The following is a 26139-nucleotide window of genomic DNA, read 5'->3' on the forward strand; positions in this document are numbered from 1 at the left end:
TTTATTTTTGGATCAGAGCTATGTGACTGTTGTGTTCATGTAGAAAGTGAATTAGCTCTGTGTTTGTTTGTGATTTCATGAATGTTTATTTGTAGTATATTTAGAGTATGTTTATGTGTTGTTAAGTTTTTGGAGGTGAGGAGGAGAACAGGGGTGAAAAAGGATTTGGGAGAGAGGGTTGATGAAAGAATATTAGGATGGTTTGGACACATGGAAAGAATGAGTGAAGAAAGACTAGTAAAAGAGGTATGGAAGGCAGATGTGGAGGGAGTGAACATGAGGGGACGTCCTAGGATGAGGTGGATGGATGGGGTGAAGGGGGCTTTGGGGAAGAGGGGAATGTCTGTTGAGGAAGGAAGGGAGAGGACGGAAGACAGAGGTGAGTGGAGAATGGTTGTATATGGATGATGTTGTGACTGCATGAGGAGGAATGGGCGGGGGGGTGGGGGGTGGGGTAGTATGTGTGAGTAAATTTTTGACGCAGCCCGAAGGGATTTCTCCCCGTCCTCTCCTTATATGCAAAGGGGGACGGAGAGGGGGGGTCGCCGATTAAATGAAGCGGCCTTGCTGTGGATGTACTGTGTCTTGCGACGCTGTTTCTGACCCAGGGCGGTGGGCAGGGTGCAGGGATGACCCGTCATCCAGGAGGTGCTCAGATGAGAGGAAGGGTGGGAGGGGTGTGGAGTGTATTTAGGGATGAAATGGGTGGGAGTGTTTTTATGCCTTTCCCTTTTTGGCTACCTCCCTTGGAAGGGGGAAAAAGCCTTGGTATATGTATGTATATGTAAGTTTTTGGATGCACATGTTGTATGTGTGATGGTTGTGGCTCCAGTTCTTTGTGTAGTGATTTGTAAGTACAGTGCATGTAAGGTGGAACCAAAAGTAACAGGTGTTGCATTTGATGAATATATGTACATAGTTTATTTGTTTTATATATGCAGGGCATGTGTATGGGCCTAGGTTGGTTTCTATGTCTGCAGTTAATAGGAGATATGGGAGGGTAGGCACTGGGGTATTTATACCTGTCAAGTCTTATGTTTTTTGGATAAGTCTTATGTAATTTCTATGATTTTTCAAGTCTTATGGCATAAGTTGAAAATCTTATGCTTTTTCTCAGCATGCAATATGTTTTTAATGTGTTTGTTTTAAACAATTTGAAATAAATTCCCCTTTTCAAGTGCTGTATAATTTCTATGAGCACCACATAATGAAAAACAGTACTGTTTACAAGAACCCTTGTGAACAGTACTGTTTTTCATTATGTGGTAGTCATACTATGTCATGTGTTTACATTCTGTTTTCATTCTGCATTTCTTTTGAAACAAACATTGAATGACAATAAAATCTGTTTTTTTATGGTTTAATTACCATTTGATACACAAACTCTTATGCAAAATCTTATGGCAAGACACCACAGTAGCTTGACAGATAAGGGTACTAACCTCCTTATGTGGAGAGAGAGAGAGAAGAAGATGAAGAAGACAAAGAAGAAGAAAAATGAGGGGTAGATATAGTTGGAGAGAAATAGTAGGGTGAACAGAGTAAATTTCTGGGCCCAATCCAGGGATCATGTACTAGCCCCTCAGGGCTGCATCACCCTATGGAGATAGGGATAGGTATGCTGCTCTGTGGTTAAGTGAAGAACCTTGGGTTGTTTGGCAGTTGCTGCCACTCTGTCAAGCCTCCCTCCATCATCCATATATGTCTAGACAAGTCGTGCATCCATATGCAGGTGCAGCATGGCAGCCCTAAAGACTAAAAACAATTATGGAAAACAGTTGGATGAAGTAAACTTGAGAAAAAAACCAAGAATGAGATAGAGGAATGGTGTAAAGTAAACTCTTGATGCATGAAGCATGTGTTGAGCAGGGAAGAGAATGTGCAAAAAATAGGAGTGAATGGATGAAGGAATGATGTGACTCAAAAGGATGTTCTCATCTTTATAATTGATTAGGAGGGTGTCATGTTCCATGACATGTTACTGACAATGGACGCGGGCATCGCACACACAAATGATGCGGAGGGCTTGGAAGCCAGCAGCAGAAGACTAAAAAATCAGGACTTCCTGTCATCAGAGGTCAGAGTGCATGTAAATCATGATGATGACTCAAAGTAGGGCCCTCACTTCTAGGCCCTGTTGCTTATATTTTTAGATGACTATTAGTGATTACCATATTTTTCGGACCATAAGGCGCGGGCAAAATCCTTAAAATCGGCCAAAATTGGGTGGTGCGCCTTATCGTGAGGTGCGCCTTATGTGTGGCTTCATTGCAAAAAAATGCCTCGGACAGTGACGTACTATTTTCACACGTTTCGTAGCTAGCCTGCCGACGGCGACAGTGCATAGGCCTAGCAAAAGTTACAACCAAATTATAACCAAGATGCATGTATCTTGACAAGAAAATTGTGAAAATTTCGACAGTTTTCGAGTCCATGCCACCGCATTCATTAACGCTATCATGGCTATGACATGATAGCGTCTACAACAAAGACAGCCAGTCTACATTGGTCTAGTCTCGCTCCACTCCGACTGTAGTCATTTGGGTATTTTTTAAGTTTCGACCATGGGCGCAATATAGCAATAGAAAATTAATTATTAATTTTGTAAATTAAAATGTATCAACGTAATATGCAATTTTGTGGGCGGAAAAAAAAAAACTTGCTACAAGCAAATATGCTAATGAACGAAGTCGGTAGCATAGGAACTGTATACCCCGCAAGCTGAGAGGTTGAAAAGCCCGCCAACGTCTCTCACGACGACGACAACGAGGACGAGCCGGATGACATTTAATTTGCAGGTAACGATTTATTAAACACAGGTTAAGTTAGATGTCGGCATCTATCATAACAAACATGGCGTACCATTCGTCCGACAAGACTTCGTTAATTACGAAATCTGTTTTAGGAGCTTTTTTCGTTTTTTATTTACGCTCACAAAATTGCATATTACGTTGATACATTACAATTTACAAAATTAATAATTAATTTTCTATTGCTATATTGCGCCCATGGTCGAAACTAAAAATTTACCTTCATTTGTAATCTTGTGTTTTTACGTGAATAGAGAATTCCGGGAATAAAACTGCTAATGCTGGTTTTATTCCCTACAATTCCCGTAACGTGTTTATGTTGTTTTTTTAGGGGTATTGGTAGGGCAGACCATCCATGGAGGTGGTCTGATTTCACTGACCAAAATAGAAAAATATATAATTTATTTTTGTAATTTTGCTAAATCCCAAATGATTTTTCTCATTCGACAACGAAAATTATCAGTTCTGAATGCACTCACATAAGCATGATTATCTGATGATGAGACCAGCTGCGCCTTATGGTCAGGTGCGCCTTATGTAAGGACGGGGAAGAGCAAATTACGGGTGCGCCTTATGGTCCGAAAAATATGGTATATTGTAAGCCCTCTTCACACAAAAATAAAGATACGGGTAAATTGTGTGGAGCTGTAAATAGAAATAGGATAGGTTACACTGGCATACATTGGCACCTGTGCCATGGCACTGGTGTTGTACAGTTGTAGTATAAAAAGATACATGGGCATTTTTTAGCTCTCCTAATTACTGCACTCGCATTGTTCACACTGACTAAATTGTAAGTAACAAGATAATTGTAACTTAATTCAAGTATTAAATTATGTGATTGCACTCCACTATTTTCTTGACCCCAATAAAGTTAAATTGATCATAAGAGGGTAAATGTTGTTCTAGAACCTGGATTGCAGGAACTATTCAAATCACAGTTTATGATTTGATGTACCAACTCAAATACAGGGCCTAGCATGTGACAAGGGGATATTATAGGGTGAAGTAATTGGGGTAAACAGCTCCAAATGTCAAGCTTTGTTGTTGAAAAGCTTTGCTTTGCTGCATAGTTTCTGACTCAAACAGTGTAGAGAGGGAAAGGGTGATTCTTCATCCCTAAGGTGCTAAGGTGGTGAAGGTGGTTGAATAGGCTTTATCTGTTTATAATGTGGGTGTGCAGTTTGACTCAGCCATCCCCCTCCCCCTTGTTTGGGGGAATGGGCCTCTGTATGGGATGTATAATATAGTCACACAGTTGTATAAATCTAGTTTAGTAACTTTATAGAACATCACTACAAAGAAATCCACAACTACTTTACAGAAGAAAAATAAAATCATGGTTAATCTTGGAAAAAATTAAAATTATGCTGAGAATGTTGTACTAATTTAAAATCTATTAAAATTCTGGTATTTACCATATTGTTGATGAGCTGTGGTCGATGGCGACGAACAGTTTTAACAGCTTGGAAAACATCAACCTCCCCATGCTGGATGACCTGTTCAATGCATGCATTGGCAGCACAGTAGACCCCTGCACGACTCATGCCATCACTGTCAGGGTTGGAGGAGGGAAGATCATTATTATTCTAACTTGTACATAAATTTGTTGTTCAGATGAATACATGCTATCATCAGCTAGAGTAACTAAAGGGAATATATAATTTTGAATGATAACTCATCATTTTCATGTGCTAAACTTTATTGCTTTATTATTATGACAGACATGTATTTACCTATTGTATCTTATGGGAAGGGGAGCTATGCTCATGGTGTCCCATCTTTGTATCTTGCAGTGTCTAGTTTACTCTTAAATTTGTGTATAGTTTTTGTACACACTATTGTTTTATCCAGTTTGTTCCAGACATCCATCACTCTGTGTGGAAAACTGATTTTTTTCAGGTCTCTTCTATAACTATCTTTTTTGAGTTTCTTATTATGTCCCTTAGTATTTCTCTTATCCCAATTTAGTAAGCCCTCTCTATCAAGGACTTCTGTGCCTTTCATGATTCTGTAGATGGTCAGCAGGTTGCCTCTTTCTCTTCTTTGTTCCAAGTCAGTAATTTCATTTTAGCCAGTCTCTCCTCATATAACTGGTTTGAAAGTATTGGGGCCATTTTCGTGGTTGCTCTCTGGATTCTTTTAATTTTCTTTATATTCTTTTTGGTACTCCAGTCTAGGCCTTGTTAGTGTGACTAGTATTTCTTTAACTATTTCTTCATCTAAATAGGTAAAAGCCACCTTTATTGATCTTAGCACATCGTAAGATTCTCTGACAATTTTGTTTATCTGTTTATCAGAGGACATGTCATTTGAGATAATTACTCCTAGGTCTTTTTCAGATCCCACTATCTTTACTTCCTTTGTTCCAATTTTATGTTGTCCTGATATTCTTTTTACTTTTTCCAATCTCCATTATGTTACATTTCTTTATGAAACAGTATATATGATGGCTCATAATCATATTCCTCTACCATACAGATGCTTCTCCAAAGATCTATTACAAATACTGCCCTGCATAACAAAGTATTATTATTTCTTGTAATAAAAAGGAGTGTATTTACCATGTATACTCATGCTTTTTTGTCTAAGCTGAAATAAGGGGGTCAAGTATGAAATAAGTACTGTTTCAAAGGGAAAGAAAGTTAATATATCAATCTGTCAATCTGTTGTATCATTATTTCCAATGAGCTTGGTTTTGGCAAAACAAATTATGTTTGGTCCCTTCTCATTTAGTCATCTATTTCTAATTTTACTTGTATTAAGCCATATGTATCTGTATAGGCTATATCTAATCCTTTTACACCCTTTTCTCTCCATTTCACCTCTGGGTCTTTATTTTAGAAAACATTTCCTCAATTTCTGAACTACCATTCTCCAATAAAATTCTGTCCTCTCCCATTTGTTCCTGGTTTCATTTTTTCCTTAAGTTTCTTCCACCAATTTTCTTGTTTTCTCTCTTCTTCCTTTGCATCTTGCCTCAACTTTCTTGAATTTGTCTAGACTTGCTAGTTTTCATGTCTGATCCATAATTCATTCATTATACTTTGTAATTTGAAGCTTATTTTCAAGGGATTTGCATCTCCTTGTACATGTCTATCTAACCTATATACTTCTTCCATTTCTTCATGTATATTTTCCTTATTGCCCACTACTATTTGTGCTATTTATTTTTATTTCTGTCTTTTCTAATTTTTTCTTCCTGGTAAATGTTTCTCTTGCCACCCTACTATTATGATACATTTTTGTTTGTGTATCTCTTATCAACATTTCTCTAAATTTGAATACCCTTACCACCTCTTCCAAATCTTCCCTTTTTTCTTTTTGTTACTCCATAGTTTTTCATAACTGTACTTGTTCCTCTTGTAACTTTAACCACCCTTTCTGTCAATGATATGACTTCTCTAATGTTTTTTAATATTCTCTAGCTGTCTCATTACTTTATGTCACACTGTCCTCTAACTTAATTTCTTCTTCTTTTAAATTCTTATATTTATCTTTTAACTCCTCAAGTTCTAATTTATGAAATTCCTTTGTTAATGTCATACATACATATTTACATACATACATACACATACACATCGTCAAAGAGAAAGGAAGTCTAGCAAATGAACTCCGACTTAACGCTTTGTTGATTGGATCAGGAAAACACCTTGTTGTTTTTGGGATGAAAGGGTTATGTATTCGAGTGTCTGGTAAGGTATAACATCCAGTTTTGGAAAAGTATAGTTTAGTATGAAATGGAGGAAAGTAATGATAAAAGAATTAATGAACTAATGAAGAGAGGATTAGATATGAGTAGAGTGGAATCACCACTGGGGGTGATACCAAAGAGAATGTGTATATGCATCACTCCGAAGACTACTCAAAGATGGGAAATCAAAAATTTTTCAGGCTTTCAAGAGGAAAGAGGAGCAATAGGAAAAGTAATGGATACAGAAAGAGAAACTAGGCTTAGCAGTGTACTAAGGAATCGAGACATAAATGATTTGATGGAAGCATTAATTGGTTTAAAAATAGACTATAGAGCTTTGCACAAAGAAATGACAAACTTACGAAGAACTAACGACAAAATAATCAGAGAGTTGAATGATCTAAAAAGTGAACTAAGTATGATTAAAAGAGAAAATGAAAGAAAGGAAAATGAGGATAGAGACAAAAATGAAGAACTGAAGAAAGAGGTCAAAGAACAATTACAAGCAGTAACTGAAAAAGTGGGAGAATCAAAGAGAAGGATCTCATTGAAATAAAAAATTAGTGGAAACAAGAGCGTGAAAATAAAAAAATCCCTTTCAAAGAAATAGTACAACAGCAGGTAGAAGAGAATGCAAAGGAAATAGTGATTAAGGTAATCAAAGAAAAGGAAAACTAGGTGAGAGACACAATGGATAAAAAGAAATACATAGTGGTCTATGGTATCAAAGAAAAACATAATGTACACAAATACCAAAGATAAAATGAAGAGAAAGAAATTGCGAAGGAAATAGTGAAAGTGTTCAGGACGAGGGTCAAGAGTTTGAGAAGGAAATTGACGACGTGCATGGAATGGGCACACACTCTAAAGAAAAACACTATAGGCCAATGAAAATCAAACTGATACTATCAAAAATAGCAAAACTAGCTAACAGTGAAAATTACAAAAATGTGTGGATAAAAAAGGATTTGAATGATGAAGAAATAGAGCAAGGTAAGGCACTAAGAAATGTTACAGAAGAGATCTGAAAAAGAATAGCTTTCCACACAGAGTGACAGATATCTGGAACAAACTGAATGAGGAAAGAGTGAGTGCTAAAACTATACATGACTTTAAGAAAAAACTGGATGTGGAAAGATACAACAGTGGGTCACTATAAGCATAGCTCTTTTCCTGCAAAATACAACTAGGTAAATACAACTAGGTAAATACACACATATCGTCAGAGAGGAATGAAGTGTTAGCGAATGAGCTCCAACTTAGCACTTTGTTAATTGGATCAAGAAAATGCCTTGTTGTTTTCTGGATGAGAGGGCTATGTAGTTGAGTGACCAGTAAGGTATCCAGTTTTGGAAAAGTATAGTATAGCATGAAATGGAGGAAAGAAAAGAAGACAAAAGAATTAATGAACCAATGAAGAGAGGATTGTATATGAGTAGAGTGGAATCGCCACTGGGTGTGATACCAAAGGACATGTCTAAGCGACACCCCAAAGTCTACTCAAAGGTGGGAAACCAATGTTTTTTCGGGTTTTCAACGAGAAAGGGAATAGGAAAATTTATGAATACAGAAAAAGAAAATAGGTTTAGCAGTTTACTAAGGAATCAAGATATCAATGGAGGAATCAATACATACATACATATACGTAGGCTTTTTCCCCCTTACAAGGGAGGTAGCCAAAAAGGAAAAGGCATAAAATCATTCCCACCCATTTCATCCCTAAATACACTCCACACACCCCTCCACCCTCCCTCTTATCTTAGCACCTCCTGGATGACGGGTCATCCCTGCACCTTGTCCACTGCCCTGGGTCAGAAGCAGTGTCGCAAGACACAGCACATCCACAGCAAGGTCGTTTCATTAAATCGGCGACCCCCCTCTCCGTCCCCCCATTGCATAAAAGGAGAAGACAGGGAGAAATCCCTTTGGGTTGCGTCAAATTTTGCTCACACATACTACCTCATCCCCCATCCCCCCACCCATTCCAAGAATAGATTATAGAGTCTTGCACAAAGAGATGACAAATTTAAGTAAAACTAACAAGGAAATAATCAGAGTTGAATGACCTAAAAAGTGAACTAAGTATGATAAAAAGTGAAAACGAAAGAAAGAAAAATGAGGACAGAAACAAAAATGAAGAACTGCAGAAAGAAGTCAAAGAGCAAATGCAAGCAATGACTGAAAAAGTGGTAGAATCAATTGAAGAGACATATCTCCTTGAAATAAAAAATTAGTGGAAACAGGAATGTGAAAATAAAAAAATCACTTTCAAAGAAATGGTACAACAGCAGGTAGAAGAAAATGCAAAAGAAACAGTAATTAAAGTAAACAAGGAAAAGGAAAACTGGATGAGAGACAGTGGATAAAAAGAGATGCATTGTGTTTTATGGTATCAAAGAAAAACATAATGTATACAAATATCAAAGAGAAAAAGAAGAAAAAGAAATTGCGAAGGAAATATTGAAAGTGGTTCAGGGCGAAGGTCAAGAATTAGACAAAGAAATCAATGAGGTGCATAGAATGGGTACATACTCTAGAGAGAAACACTATAGGCCATTGAAAATCAAAATAAGGACTCAAATGATACCTGAAGAGATACTATCAAAAGTGGCAAAACTAGCTAACAGTAAAAATTACAAAAAAATGTGTGGATAAAAAAGGAAATGAGCGATGAGGAAATAGAGAAAGATAAAGCACTAAGAAATGAAGCTAATGAAAAAAATAAAGTACAAGCAAACAACTAAAGGCAATGAGTTTATGGAAAATTGATAATTCAGATATAAAAAAAGTAAGAAAAAAAATAATAACTAGAATAAAAATCTGTCCAGCCAGTCTAAGCAATTCAAGAATTTATATTTCTTGCTTTTTTTTTCTTGCTATCTATATACCAAGAGTTTTTTCTCCTTTATAAGGGAGGTAGCCAAGTCAAAGCTATGTACCTACTCCCACTCATTATACACAGTAACTTTCCACTCATCCCTATCTCCTACTTTCTCCCTTGGTCAACAGACATTCCCCTCTTGCTCAACGCCCCTTTCATCCCAACCATCCATCTCAGCCTCATTTGTCCCCTCAAGTTTACTCCCTCTACCTCTGCCTTCCACATCTCTTTTACTAATCTTTCATCACTCATTCTTTCCATGTGTCCAAAACATCCTAATACTTTCATCAGCCCTATCTGCCATCTCCTTTTCCACTCCCACCATCTTCCTCACCTCATTTCTCACTCTATCCAACCTAGTAACCCCTACCATACTTCTGACATTTCCTCTCAAACACATTTAAACTTTTCTTCTGAATCCTCTCCCCCATGAAAGGACAGAGTCCACCTGGCCAGACTGCGATGCAGCCATCACCCAGCCCTTCTAAACTGCCAGAAGAGACTGGATGACTGCATTGTGGACAAATGCCCAGAATGTAACACTTCACCCCATACTATTCAACACGTCATGGAAGACTGCATTATACACAATCATGGACGCAAACAACTCAACATATACTCCATAAAGGATTTGTGGGAAAACCCTGTTTCAGCCATGGCATTCCTTGAGGAGACGGGACTGCTCAGACAGACAGTCTAGGGAAGAACAACAACTAGGTAAATAAGGCCACAGGTTTCTAGTAAAGTGAAACTCAAGGTGACACTAATAACAAAGAGTAATTAATAACTAGAAAAATTTATTATATGTGGAGAAACATACCACCCTAAGATTTACTTGGACTAATAACAGACTTCAAGTATTAACACTTACGGACTAATAACCACAACAGGTCCATAGCCAGTTCGTTGTCTCCATCGTTCCACCATATTCATAAGTTCAACAAGGGCATTGGTTGAAGTGGGTACCTTGTGTCCCTGTGGCCAACACATTAATTGGAACAGTTGACATGACTTGGGTTCAGCTTTGATTCCAGCCATCAGTTCTGTCAGTGAAACAATCTGTAAAGGTGAGGTAAAGTGTTAATAATCTAAAGAAGATTAGTTCCTTGTTTAACAATTCTTCTAAGATGTAGGCATATTTTGAAAAACTTAAGTACATATCAATTGTAATATCACAAGTCCTATATGTGTTTTGTAAAATTTACTGAGAATGAATGTCTCAAAAATAAAGTACAAGCAAATATATATATATATATATATATATATATATATATATATATATATATATATATATATATATATATATATATATATATATATATATATATATAAAAGACTAGAATAAAAATCTCTCCAGCCAGTCTAAGCAATTCAAGAATTTTTTTTTTTTTTTTGCTATCTATCTATATGCTTCTTCTCTTCCACACACTTCTTTGCTTCCTCATCCCACCACTCACTACCTTTCCTTTAATTTCCTCCCGTCCTCCTTGTTCCACACACCATCATTGTACACCTTGTGACTCCCTCCTTGAAACATCCCCATTCCTTCTCCACTCCTAATTCTACTCTATCCTTCACTACCTCCCACTCCTCTCTCAGCTTCTTCTTATACTCCTCCTTTTCTTTCTCATTTAAGCAGTTCACTCTAAGTACCTCCCTACCCTCTACCCTTTTTCTCTTTCTCCACCTATTCTCCACTCTCAACTTACCTTCCACCAGGAAATGATCTGACATTCCCCCACTCTCTTCCCTTAGAACATGTACATCCTTAACTCTTCCTACCATACTCATGGTCATCACTATATAGTCCATTAACACTATCTGCCACCCTTCCATCCACCACCCACTCCCATGTGTACTTATGCTTGAATTTCTTCCTAAACACTGTATTTGCTATCATCAACTCGCTCTCAAGACACATCTCCACCATCAACTCTCCACTATAATTTTTTCCTGGAATTCCATACTTTCCAATCACTCCTTCTATTGGTTTATTTCCTACCCCAGCATTAAGGTCTCCCAATACAACTACACTGACTTTTCTCCCTAATCCCTCTATGCACTCATTTAGAAATTTAAATCCATCTAAAAAATCCTCCCTTTCCTCTATACTCTCCTCACTACCAGGCCCATACGCACCTACAAAAACCCACATCTCCCTTCCCAGCTTCACCTTCATTCACATCAACCTTGAAGAAACCTCCTTCCACTCCACTACATGCTTACCTATCTCTTCACTTACTAATATAGCCACCCCTTCTCTCCCTCGTTCCTTTTTCACTCCTAAGAAACTCCCAACTACACTCCCATACCCACACTCGCCCCTCCCTTTCAACTTAATTTCACTCAATGCCAACACATCCATCTTCTCACAAACATACTACCTATCTCTTCCCTTTTACTCTCATCTGTACCACATCAATGCCCATTAAAAGACCCAGACCTTAGGGTACTGGTTGGAAAACTCCTAGACCTTCTTATGCTTTTACTTTTTATAGTAATGTCCCCTTTGGGGCTACAGGTAGCAGGACTCCTAATCCTATCCCCTATCTCATTTTTTGTCACCTCTTATGACTCAAGTGGGAAGACTTGGTGGTAGCATTCTTTTCCCCTACCACAGGGTAGGCGAAATAAAGGAAATGAATATTCAGAGAAATGGCACAGGACAGTAACAAGGGGTTGGGGGACAGCATAACGGAGGGACAGTTGCGTCTAATAAAAGTGTCATAATTTCTCTATGAAGAGTCTTCCTCTATCACAGACAAAATGATGTGTAGCTCTGGTCCATAGGGGCACCCCATATAGACCCTAAAGTATCAACCGCATGCTACTTTGCCACAATAAAATGCAGCCAATACCCCAGACGAGGTATTGGAGGTGTACACAGAAAATTACTGAAATGAATGGAAGATTTCTTACATGGGAGAAAAATGAAAGTGGTGCTCAGAGATAAAAACTCAACCAGGGAAGAAATGATAAATGGAGTCCCACAGGGTTCAGTGTTGGCTCTGATAATGTTTGCTATATATATAAATGACATGGATGAAGGTGTAGAATGTTACATGAACTTCTTTCCAGATGACGCAAAGACTGTCAAACCTGGAACTACCAACCCTGGAACAAAGATGAGAAAGAGGAGATCTATTAGCCATTTACAGAATCAGGAAAGGCATGGAAGTCCTTGACAGAGAAGACTTATTAAAGTGGGATAAAAGGAAAATAAGGGGGCATGAAAAGAAACTCAAAAAAGTTATAGAAGATATCTGGAAAAAAGTTTTCCACACAGAGTGGTGGATGTCTGGAACAAATTGGACAAAACAATAGTGTGTGCAAAGACCATACAAGAATCTAAGAACAAACTAGATGTTGCAAGATACAAAGACAGGTCACTACAAGCATAGCTCCGCTCCCCATATAATACAACTAGGTAAATACACAATCTCTTTGCATCCATTCCCAGGTGCCTATTTCTCATAGGTACTTGCTCCTCTTAATCTATAATTTAATTCCACGTCCGCTTCTCCATTTCCGGCCACATACAATCCCAAATATCTAAAGCTATCCACTTCCTCCAACCTCTCTCCTTATGGGCTTCCAACTCACTACCATCCCCTACCCTTGTACATCTCATCACCTTGCTTTTAACCACATTTATCTCCAACTCTTCAAAGAATAAGTGAAGAAAGATTAGTGAAAGAAGTGTGGAAGGGAGAGGTGGATGGAGAGAACAGGATGGGGTGATTGAGGATGAGATGGATGGATAGGGTAAAAGGGGCATTGAGAAAGAGGGGGATATCTGTTGAGGAAGGAAGGGAGAAGACAGAGGATAGGTTTGAGTGGAAAATGGTTGTATATGGACTATGCTGTGATGCATAGAAGGGAGTGGTTATGTGCGAATGATATTTTGACGCAGCCCTAAGGGATTTCTCCCCATTGTCATGTTCCATGATGCATCATTGACACAAAGGACGTGGGTGCCACTGACACATAGGGTGTGGGTATAGTGCCAAACCACATCTTAGCTAGGGCCACAGGCACCTGCCTTCTCAGTAAACTGAATGAAATGTTGGATTACCTAAACTGTAGTTAGTGAGATGTTTGATTGTAGACATAAGTAACTTATGTAGGTTGTCCAGTTACAGGAGATTGGCAAGCCAACAGTGGAGGACTACACAACTAGGGCCTCCTGCCCTCAGAGATCAGAGGGCACATAAACAAGATGATGACACAAAGTAGAGTCATTGCTTTTCTTAATTAGATTCCTTTTTGTATTTACCTAATTGTATTTTGTGGGAAGGGGAGCTACGCTCGTGGTGTCCCACCTTTGTATCTCACAGTGTCTAGTTTGCTCTTAAACTCATGAATGGTTTTTGCGCACACTATTTCATTGTCCAGTTTGTTTCAAGTGTCCACCACTCTATGTGGAAAACTGTTTTTCTTCGGATCTCTTCTGTAGCTATGTTTTAAAAAAAAAAAAATTCCATGTCCTCTTTTGCTTCTCCTGTCCCAATTTAACAAGTCCTCTCTATCAAGTATTTCTGTGCCTTTTGTGATTCTGTAGATGGTTAGTAGGTCACCTCTCTCTCTTCTTTGCTCCAGAGTCGGTAACTCCAGTTTAGCCAATCTCTCCTCATATGACAAGTTTGCAAGTGCAGCTGCCATTTTTGTTGCTGCTCTCTGGATTATTTCTATTTTCTTTATATTCTTTTTGGTACTGGGTGACCACAATGTCGCTGCATATTTGTCTAGGCCATATCAGTGTGACCAATATTTCTTTAATAATTTCTTCGTCCAAATATGATCTTAGCATGTAGGATTCTTCGATAATTTTGTTTATCTGTTTGTCATAGGACAAGTCATTTGTTAGATATCTAGAGATTGGGAATTTGTGAGCCTTCTTTACACAAAAATAAAGGAGTGAGTAAAATGTGTGAAGCCAGGCAAATAGAGATAGGTTAGGTTCATATATTTAATGAAGTGGCACTTGTCACTGGCACTGTGTTGTACAGTTGTGGTATAAGAAGATGCGTGGGCATTTTGGGCCCTTTCAGGTGCACACTCTTTTTACACCCAAATTTATTGTAAGTTAAAAGGCTATTTTTTTGTATGTGAATTAAATATTTTTGTATATAACCACTTTTGATATCCAGGAAGTTGAATATATCTAAAAAAAGAGGGCAAAGTGTTCAGGCCTTTGGATTGCAGGACCTGTTCAAATTATAACCATAGATTTAAAGCATCAACTTAAACACAAAGGCTAGTTTATGACACCATCCTCTTTTTTTTCTGCATGAGGAGATGGGGATGGGGGGGTCACCAATTAAATGAAGCAGTCTTGCTATGGATGTGCTGTGTCTTGCTGCATTGCTTCTGACCCAGGGCAATGGGTGAGATATAGGGATGACCTGTCATCTAGGAGGAGCAAAGAAAAGAGGGAGGGAGGGTTGGTGAATGTGAGTGGAGTGTGGGAGTGGAATTATGCCTTTTGACTTTGGCTACCTCCCTTGTAAGGGAAAAAAAAAAAACCTTGGTACATGTATGTATGTATGTACCTTCAACTTTCTCCTATTGCATACCTTCCCTAACTCCATCACTACCTCCCTTAATCCCCCCTCTGATCCTGCCACAACCACAGTGTCATCAGCAAACAACAACTAGCTCACTTTTCTCCATTTTCTTTAACCATCTCCCATCCCTTGCCCATTACACTCACCTCTACCTCCCGCATCACCCCATCCAAATACACATTACAGAGCCATGGTGGCATGACACAACCCTGATGCAGTACCACCTTTACCTCAAACCACTCACTCTCTCCATTCCCTATTCTACACAAGCCCTACTACTCTCATAAAAACTCTTGACTGCCTTTAACAGCTTTACCTCAATCCCATATACTTGCAAAACCTCCCACAGTGACTTCCTATCTATCCTGTCATAAGCCTTTTCCAAAGGCATAGCCCCACCCGCTCAAAAAAAAAATCACAAAAACCTGATCCATGCAACACCTATCTTTCCTAAACCCACACTGTTCCTCATCAATTACTCCCTCTGTTTCTCTCCTACTCCTCTCATCTAAAACCCTCCCATAAGCCTTCCTAACTACACTCAACAAACTGATCCCTCTGAAACTACTACACTGATTTTTTACTTGCAAATTCCTGAAACATGTAATAAAAGTCCCATTCTTCTGTCACTTGGTGTTTAGTGGATAAACTAGCTAAATTTCTCAAATGAAGGGCACTCATTGCAGATCTCAATTAGTTCTTTATGAGTTTCAACTTTGAAAAACTTCTTTCACATCTAGCAACAATCAACAATCAAAATAATCTTGAGGAGTGTGATAATACTGGGGACTGAACTCTCCAGCTTGAACTTTTGAATGAACGATAAAAGTTCAAAGGGCCATCGTTTCCACAGCTCACACTGGTTTTCTACTTTATCAAAAGAAGCAAAAAACTTCAGCCTTTTTCTTTCCAATTAGCATGCATGTTCTGTGAAAAGATTGGCTGGTGTTAGAGAGCTGTATTTTTCAGCAAGGTTGTAAAGGTGCTGAAACCTCAAAGACATTTCTTGTAAGACTCTATCCACTTAGAAAAACATTTCTCTTCTCAGGTCAGCTTCATATGACATACATACATATACCAAAGATTTTTTTTTTTTTTTTTTTTTTTCCCTTATAAAGGAGGTAGCCAAAAAACAAAGGCATAAATCCACTCCCACCCATTCCATCCCTATCACACTCCCTTCCCCTCCACCCTCTTCCCTCCCTCTTATCTTGGCACCTCCTCATTGTTTCAGTTTCATTAAACCTTTGCTTTTTCTTCTTTAACCTTCTTGGCCTGTTCATGGCAATTCCTGTCTTTAGAGGTGTTTTTGGGACATTTAAGGGCTTTATGGACAAATTCATTCCTATTCTCAACCAAACAGGATTGAGGTTTTCAGTCTCAGATCACCTTGTTGAATATTCAAGCCTTTTGTTTGAAAGTATGCCTCAGCATAATTAATTTTAGAAAGAATGCCTCTCCACAGACCAAGGAAACAAGAATAAAAATTACTGCAATGCACCAACCAGGACACCAGCATCTTGCAATAGTATTTTCTTCTTCACCAGTCAGCTACTCTGGGATGGTCAGGAATTTGGGGAAATGGTTTTTAATAACTGCCACATCATCACACCTTACACTCCATCTAATTTTCACAATCCACTTAAAACTTTGGCCAGTCACTGATATTAAGACATCATAGTGATGAGCTGATATAAACAAAAATACAAACAAATAATCCAATGTGCAAACAGAAGCTGAATGTATTCCCACCAAATTCAATGGATGATTTGTGCAACCCACAAATTCTTATTTCTGATTGATTTCATTCTTTTCTGACCACCTGAGAGTGCTGTCCAGCCATCACAACAGCACTGTCATATGTTTACCCTCATACCCAGTCTATCACTTTCCAATTTGCCCAAAATCCTGGTTGCAAAATTTCTGCGGTTTTACCCTTTGTTTCAATAAATTCCATGAATGGGTCTTGAATTTTCACATTATCTCTGTCAGTCAAGACACTGCATGAGTTGGCTAACTTGATCCTTGTAAGATATGTCTGGACTACTATATAAAAAATTATGGCAAAGTATATACTTCTTTTACACAATTGATAATTTTCTTTTGCAATGAATTAATTTTGAATAGTTGGTGACAAATATAATGTGGTGTGCTTACTTCACAGCTTCACTCTTTGCAAGAAATACAGGATCATATTTTATAAACAGATACACCAACTCCAGAAAATTACTTCTGTTTGGAATTGATTCTGAACCAGCATTGGTGATTCAGTTTAATGTTGCAAAACTCTCCCCTATCAGGAGGATAGGATGATGCCCCTTACAGTGGCCTCTGTAGTGTGGAATTTCATGAACCATGCCCTTAGTTCAACTCACTGGTGGCAGGGTTTGAACCACCATCACCTCAACCTCTGTCGCAAGTAGTGACACCCTAACCCACTTGACAAGTGACCATCCCTATATTGTGAGCAACTAGTATTGGTATTAGTATGTATTTCTTCATGATAGCCTCTGAAATACAGATTTCACTTTCTGAAGAATTTTATTATGTCCAGCAAATAAAACAGTATTTTCTTTCATCTTGTTTCCTTTTCTACAGTTATTTGTTGGTTAACTGTTTTGCCACAATCATGCCTGATTTCCAATTCCTTTCATTGGGTATAGTTCTTCTGGTAAACAGCACTAGCTTCATGTTCTGATGCTTTTGGATTAATTTTTTTTCAAGTGTTAAATCTATGTGAAGAATCAAAATGTGACTTTTTTATCAGTGAAGATTCAACAGCAGTAAATTATTACTTTTGATGGAAAGTAAATCAGCCATGTTCTCAAGCATTTTCCTTATTCAGGAGTAATATGCCCCGTCTGGGCATTGGCTACATGTTATTGTATTGTAAAAATCTACTCCGGAGCATGCAGCTGATACTTTAGGGTCTATATGGGGCACTTCTACAGACTAGAGCCACACATCATTTTGTCTGTGTTAGAGGAAATATCTACTCATAGAGAAATGATGCTACTTTATTGTACTGTGACTGTCCCTCTGTTATGCTGTCCCCCCACTCTTAATACTGTCCTGTACCACTTCTCTGAATATATATTTCCATTTTTGCCTACTCCTGTGGTAGGGAAGAAAATAATAATAGCTAAGAGTTTTCCCACTTGGATTGTAAAAGGCAACTAACCTGGGACAGAGGATGGGACTATCCTGCTCTTGGTAGCTCTAAAAGGTAAATTTGTACAAGTCAAGGTGGGTTTGGGAGGAATTAAAAATACATACATACATATACCAAGGCCTTTTCCCCCTTTCAAGGGAGGTAGCCAAAAAGAAAAATCCATAAAATCATTCCCACCCATTCCATCCCTAAATACACTCCACTCCTCTCCACCCTCCCTCTTATCTTAGCACCTCCTGGATGACGGGTCATCCCTGCATCTTGTCCACTGCCCTGGGTCAGAAGCAGTGTCGCAAGACACAGCACATCCACAGCAAGGCCGCTTCATTAAATCGACGACCCCCATCTCCGTCCCCCCATGCATAAAAGGAGAAGACGGGGAGAAATCACTTTGGGCTACGTCAAATTTTGCTCATGCATACTACCTCACCCCCCATCCATTCCACCTCATGCATCACAACATCATCCATATACAACCATTCTCCATTCACCTTGTCTTCTGTCCTCTCCCGTCCTTCCTCAACAGACATTCCCCTCTTCCCCAAAGCCCCCTTCACCCCATCCATCCATCTTATCCTAGGATGTCCCCTCATGTTCACTCCCTCCACATCTGCCTTCCATATCTCTTTTACTAGTCTTTCTTCACTCATTCTTTCCATGTGTCCAAACCATCCTAATACTCTTTCATCAACCCTATCTCCCAACTCCCTTTCCACCCCTGTTCTAATCTTCACCTCCTCATTTCTCACTCTATCTCGCCTAGTAACCCCTATCATACTTCTCAGACACCTCATCTCAAACATATTCAAATTCCATCTCTCTTCCTCCCTTATGTTCCATGTTTCTGCCCCATACAGTGCTGTTGGCACAATCACTCCTTCATACAGTCTCCTCTTAGCATCCATTCCCATATGTCTATTCCTCATTACACTTTTTAATCCACCAAGGCATTTACTCTCTTCTCTCAATCTACATTCTACCTCCACCTCCACTCCACCTTTTCCTGCCACATTTGCACCCAAGTATCTAAAACTATCCACTTCCTCCAGTCGCTCTCCCTTTATGCTCACTTCTAGTCTGCTGCCCCTTTCACCCCTTGTACATCTCATCACCTTACTTTTACCCACATTTATCTTCTTCTTCTTTCACACACTTTCCCAAACTCTGTCACCAACTTCCTCAATCCCTCCTCCGATCCTGCCACAAGCGCAGTGTTGTCCGCAAACAACAGCTGGCTCACCTCCCACTTTTCTCCATTTTCTTTAACCATCTCCAATCCCTGACCCACCACCCTTGCATTTACCTCTCCCACCATGCCATCCATGTATAAGTTGAACAGCCAGGGTGACAAAATACATCCCTGATGAAGTCCCAACCTTACCTCAAACCATTCACTCTCTCCATTTCTAATCCTCTCATAAAAACTCTTGACAGCTCCTAGAAGCTTTCCTCCTATCCCATATATCTGCAATACCTCCCACGGTGCCTTCCTGTCTACCCTGTCATAAGCCTTTTCCAGATCCATAAAAGCCCAAAAAACATCCTTACCTTTTCCTATAGCTTTCTCACATATCTGTCTTACCACAAAAATCTGATCTACACAACCTCTACCTGTACTAAATCCACACTGTTCCTTGCAAATTACTCCCTCTGTTCCTCTCCTAATCCTCTCAATCAAGATCCTTCCATAAGCCTTCCAACTACACTTAACAAGCTAATCCCTCTGAAACTACTACACTCACACTTGTCCCCTTTTCCCTTGTTAAGTGGAACTATACAGGCACTCCTCCAGTCCTCCGGCACTCTATCCTCTCTCCAGCAAACATTAAATAACCTCACAAGCCAGTCCACCATCACTGTATCTCCTTTTTTTAGATATTCTGCATGGCATCCCTCCAGACCAGGTGCCTTACCTGCTCTCATCATCTTAACAACTGCCTTCACTTCATCCTTCCTTATTTCTCCTCCATTTTCATCACGGTCATTTTCTTAGCACTTCTCACTGCAACTATCTTTCCCTCCCTATCCTCCTTCACATTTAGCAACTCCCTAAAATACTCTGCCCATCTTCCTCTTACTGCCTTCTCTTCCATTGTCATCTCTCCATCTGCACCTTTTACCTTTTCTTCTCTACTTGATTTGCCTCCTCTTCCTCTCTTAATTTCTTTACAAAACATCTTTTTTTTTATTTCAAAAATTTCTGTCATACTCTTACCCCATTTCACATCTGCTCTCCTCTTTGCCTCCTTTACCTTTTGCTTTACTTCTCTTCTCTTTTCTTTGTACCTCTCATATGACTCCCTCATCCTATTTTGTAACCAATCTGTGAAAGCTCGCTTCTTCTCTTCTACAACCTTCTTTGCTTCCTCATCCCACCATTCACTACCCTTCCTTCTATTTCCTCCCATCCTTCTTGTTCCACACACAATCTTTGCACACTTTGTGACTCCCTCTTTGAACCATCCCCATTCCTCCTCCACTCCTAGCTCTACTCTATCCTTCACTACCTCCCACTCCTCTCTCAGCTTCTTGTACTCCTTCTCCTTTTCCTTTTCATTTAAAGAGTTCACTCTAGGCACCTCCCTACATTTTGTCCTTTTCCTCTTTCTCCATCTATCCTCCATTCTCAACTTACCTTCCACCAAAAAATGATCTGATATTCCCCCACTCTCTCCCCTTAGATCATGTACATCATTAACTTTTCCTATTATACTCCTATCTACCACTAAATAGTCCATTAATGCTTTATCTACCACCCTTCCATCCACCACCCTCTCCCATGTGTACTTATGCTTGACTTTCTTCCTAAACACTGTATTTGCTATCATCAACTCTCTTTCTAGACACATCTCCACAATCAACTCTCCACTACGATTCTTTCCTGGAACTCCACATTTCCCAGCCACTCCATCAATTGGTTCATTTCCTACCCTAGCATTGAGGTCTCCCAATACTACTACATTGACGTTCCTCCCTAACCCCTCTATGCACTCATTTAAATCTACCCAAAAAGCATCCCTTTCTTCTACACTCTTCTCACTACCAGGCCCATATGGACTTCCAAAAACCCCCATCTCCTTTCCCAGTTTCACCTTCATCCACATTATCCTTGAAGAAACCTCCTTCCACTCCACTACATGTTTACCTATCTCTTCACTTACTAGTATAGCCACCCCTTCTCTCCCTTGCCCTCTCTTCACTCCTGAGAAACTTCCAACTACACTCCCAAACTCACACTTGCCCTTCTCTCTCAACTTAGTTTCACTTGAAGCCAACACATCCATCTTTCTTCTCACAAACATACTACCTATCTCTTCCCTTTTACTCTCATCTGTATCACATCCACGCACATTAAAAGACCCAAACCTTAGGGTGCCTTTACTTCTTTTTAGGAATGTGCCCTGTGGGGCTACAGGGAGAGGGATGCCTGGTTCCAATCCTCGTCCCGTTTTTCTCGGCTCTTATGATCCAAGTGGGAATACTTGGTGGCAGCATTTTCCCCCCACCACAGGGAGGGAAACATTTATCAAACCTAGATGTCAGAAAATTGCACGACCCGGACGGAATTGCAAATTGGATTCTATAAGAATGCAAAGAAGAACTAATGGACAAAATACATAACATAATAAGTTGCTCACTTAAAAAAGGAAAAATACCAAAAGACTGGAAAAATGCTAACATTGTACCAATATGTATATAAACGAGGAAACAAGGAAGAACCAACTAACTATAGACCAGTCTCACTAACAAGCACAATAGCCAAAATTTGTGAGAAATTGATCAAGAATAGATGGGTAAAACACCTGGAAGAAAATAATATAATAAACCCAAGACTATTTGGTTCAGACAAGGAAGATCATGCACCACAAACTTAATATGTTTTTACTCAAGACTAATAGATATGGTGCAAGAGATGGATGGGCTGATTGCGCTTTCCTAGACTTACAAAAAGCTTTTGACAAGGTACCACACAAAAAAAAAAAAAAAAAAAAAAGGAACATATAGGAGGGATGCAAGGGAAAAATATTCAGATTGGAAGGAGGTGATCTGCAGAGTTCCGCAAAGATCTGTAATGTTTGCTATTTATGTGAATGACATGGTTGATGATGTGTAATGTTACATGAGCTTCTTTGCAGATGACACTAAATTATTAAGGAAAGTAAAAACTGAAATGGATTGTGAATCACTACAGGAAGACCTAAGAAGAGTAGCATAATGGAGTTTGGAAAAAGTAAAAATAGAATATCAGGACAATATAAAATTGGAACTACAGAAGTAAAGAAAGTGGGATCTGAAAAAGATTTGGGAGTAATTATCTCAAACGACTTGTCCTATGATAAACAAATATACAAAATTGTTGGAGAATCCTATAACTTGCTAAGATCAATAAAAGTGCCATTTACATATTTGGATGAAGAAATTATTAAAAATATTAGTCACACTTATAAGGCAACATTGTGGTTACCCAGTACCAAAAAGAATATAAAGAAAATAGAAAGAATCCAGAGAGCAGCCACAAAAATGGCCCCTGCACTTTCAAACTTGTCATATGAAGAGAGACTGGCTAAATTGGAGTTACCAACTCTGGAGCAAAGAAGAGAGAGAGAGGAGACCTACTGACTATCTATAGAATTATGAGGGGCACAGAAATTCTCAATAGAGAGGACTTGTTAAACTGGGACAAGAGAAACACAAGAGGACATGGAAAGAAATAAAAAAAAACCATAGTCATAGAAGAGATCTGAAGAAGAATAGTTTTCCACATAGAGTGGTGGACACTTGGAACAAACTGAGGAAAAAATAGTGTGTGCAAAACCATTCATGAATTTAAGAGCAAACTAGAAACTGAGATACAAAGACAGGACACTCCAAGCATACCTCCCCTTCCCATAAAATACAACTAGGTAAATACATTAACACACCACAGACAACAGTTCAAATTTTCTTCCTAGAGAGATCTGTGGAAGATTCAAAGAATTGTTACCAACCACTGTAGAGCTGTGGGTTTTCCACTTAGTGAAACTCGAGGCAATGATTGATTGATTTTTGCTCCTATCATATGCATCACTTCACTTCTTCCTCTAAAACCATATAAAAATTACACTTTACTGGATATACTGTGATGGGAATTGTAGAGACGAAATTAAAAAGCTCACTACCACCTAATACTGTGAGACAAGGTCTACATAATTATTGGATAAAACAAAATAGAAAAGAGAAACATGGCAGAGTCATGTTTTTGACTAAAAAGGTTTAAAGGTGACAAAGATAACAGAAGGAAATAATAATGTGGAATTGATTATGATAAAAGTTGAAAACAAAGACATAAAAAGTAGGAAATTTTTTAGTAATATATGTACCCCCAAAAATATATTCTTGGACTGAGAGTGACCACTCCAAAAGGATGGAAGACACAAAGCATGCATTAAATGAATTGCTAAAAGATGGAGGAAACATAGTAATTATGGGTGACTTTAACTCCAAAGAAATATGTTGAGAAGAGATGACAGTGAAAGGTGGAGAGGACCTTTGGGGAAATATACTACTGGATATGACCATTAAACATACAATGACTAAGTGGGTAAAGGAGAATACCAGATATAGAAATGATTAAGAAACATCAAGATTAAATATTTACAAAAGAGCCTAAAATTGTGGATAAAATGCAATACAAGACACCAACTGGGAAGAGTGACCACATATTGAGTTCAAACTAAAAGAGGAAATCGATATAGGAAGAAATGAAAAACACAGAAAAGGTAGACTAATGTACAACAAAATAGATTTTGAAAAACTCAGAAAATTCTTTTAAAAAATGAGTTGGGAAAACTTTTTTAGTGAAGAAACAAAGTTGGAAGAAAAATGGAATATATTTAATGAAATTGATAAAGGAATCAATAAATACATACCAAAGCAGAAACAGGAAAGGGTGTATATTAAGTGCTGGTATAACAAAAAACATAGTGAGGCAAAAGAGAAAAGAGATAAAGCTTAGAAAAGATGGAAAAAAATAGGTAAGTGGCAGCAAATATATGTCAAACTGAGAAATGAATATGTGAAAATATGCAGGGAAGAAAAACAAAAATATGAAAAAGACATAATAGATCAATGTAAGGATCAACCTAGATTATTCTACAGGTATGTGATTGGTAAATTGAAAAATAAACAAGAAATAATAAAACTGCTTCAAGGAAATGAGGAATACATAGAAGATGTAGAAATAGTGGAGGTTATGAACAAACATTTTAAGTCTGTATTCACAATAGAAAATGCACCTAATTGGGAAGAAAAAAAAGTAGAAAGATCCCCCAATGAAATAAACAAATGTAACACAAAAAGAAACAAGGGACTAAATGATAAACCTTGATGTCAGACAATCACATGGTCTAGATGGAATTGCAAATTGGATACTAAAAGAATGTGTAGATGAGCTAGAAGGCAAGATATATAAGATAATAGATTGCTCACTGAAGGAAGGAAAGGTACCACAAGGTTGGAAAAATGCAAATGTTGTACTAATAGATAAAGGGGGATAAGGAAGACCCAACAAACTATAGACCAGTCTCCCTTACAAGCACAATAGCTAAAATATGCAAAAAAGTTATCAAAAGTAGATGAATTAAACATCTGGAAGAAAATAAGATACTGAATCCATAACAATTTGACTTTAGACAAGGAAGATCTTGTGTCACCAACTTTATTCGTTTTTATTAGAGGCTAATAGGCATAATACAAGAAAGGTACAGATGGGCAGATTGTGCTTGTCTAGATTTACAAAAGGCCTTTGATAAGGTACTACACAAAAAACTAATAAGAGAAATTGAAACAATGGGTGTAAAAGGAAAATTAATGAAATGGATGGAAGATTTCTTGAACAGGAGAAAAATGAGGGTGGTAGTTAGAGGAAAAAACTCGACCTGGGAAGAAATGATAAGTGGAGTCCCACAAGGTTATGTACTAGCTCTGATAATGTTTGCCATATATATAAATGACATGGATGAAGGTGTTGAATGTTATATGAACTTCTTTGCAGATGATGCAAAACTACTAAAGAAAATAAGTACAGAGAAAGACTGAATCACTTCAGAGAGATCTGGACAAAGTATGGGAATGGAGCCAAAAGTGGGAAGTGAACTTCAACATCAAGAAATGCAGTATAATGGAATTTGGGAAAAGAACAGAATATCAGGGCAATATATAGTTGGTACAAAAGAAGTAAAATAAGTTAGCTCAGAAAAGGACCTAGGAGTAATTATAGCAAAGGCATGTCACCAGACAAGCATATAAGCAAAATATTTGGAGAAACCTACAATTTAATAAGAACAATAAAGGTGGCCTTTAACTACATGGATGAAGAAATGGTAAAAAAAATATTAGTCATGCTGATAAGACCAAGACTAGGGTACGCTGCGACACTATGGACACCTAACACATTACGAACAATGATTATCCAAACTGGAACTAACAACCTTGGAACAAAGAAGAAAAAGAGGAGATCTACTGGCCATTTACAAAATCATGAAAGGTATGGAAGTCCTTGATAGAGAAGATTTATTAAAGTAGGACAGAAGAAAAAGATGAGGACATGAAAACAAACTCAAAAAGGATAGTTAGAGTAGAGATCTGAAAAAGAATAATGAAATAGTATGTGCAAAAACCATACAAGAATTGAAGAATAAACTAGATGCTGAGAGATACAAAGACTGGTCACTACAAGCATAGCTTCCTTCCAGTATAATAACAACTAGGTAAATACACCACAGACAACAGTTCAAAATTTCTTCCCAGAGAGATCTGTGGAAGATTCAAAGAATTGTTACCAGCCACTGTAGAACTGTGGGTTTTCCACTTAATGAAACTTGAGGCAATGATTGATTTATTGATTTTGCTCCTATCACATGCATCACTTTCACTCCTTCCTCTAAAACCATGTGAAAATTGCATTTTATCACTTTCCAGCAATACTACTCATGCTTATCAGGTGGCAAGGACAGTGCTCTTTACAGAGGACTTTG

The 26139-nt window shown here is 38.3% G+C and overlaps 2 protein-coding genes across 11 annotated transcripts in view; both read right to left on the reverse strand.

Annotated features, from left to right (window-relative positions):
• The window catches only part of LOC143032890 (uncharacterized), a 144384-nt gene that overhangs the window by 106797 nt on the left and 11448 nt on the right, over positions 1-26139 (reverse strand). The window lies entirely within an intron of this gene.
• Positions 1-26139, reverse strand: part of LOC143032891 (receptor-type tyrosine-protein phosphatase kappa-like) — a 984894-nt gene that overhangs the window by 15122 nt on the left and 943633 nt on the right. For all 10 annotated transcript variants that reach the window (XM_076198111.1, XM_076198115.1, XM_076198119.1 and 7 more), the window contains 2 exons: positions 10257-10444; positions 4229-4364 (listed from right to left, as the gene is read on the reverse strand). In XM_076198111.1, the coding sequence (XP_076054226.1) occupies positions 4229-4364; positions 10257-10444 (324 nt within the window). The remainder of the gene's footprint in view (positions 1-4228; positions 4365-10256; positions 10445-26139) is intronic.

This window comes from Oratosquilla oratoria, chromosome 14 (assembly GCF_046742065.1).
Source record: "Oratosquilla oratoria isolate Oo_2021 chromosome 14, ASM4674206v1, whole genome shotgun sequence".
Taxonomy (NCBI): domain Eukaryota; kingdom Metazoa; phylum Arthropoda; class Malacostraca; order Stomatopoda; family Squillidae; genus Oratosquilla; species Oratosquilla oratoria.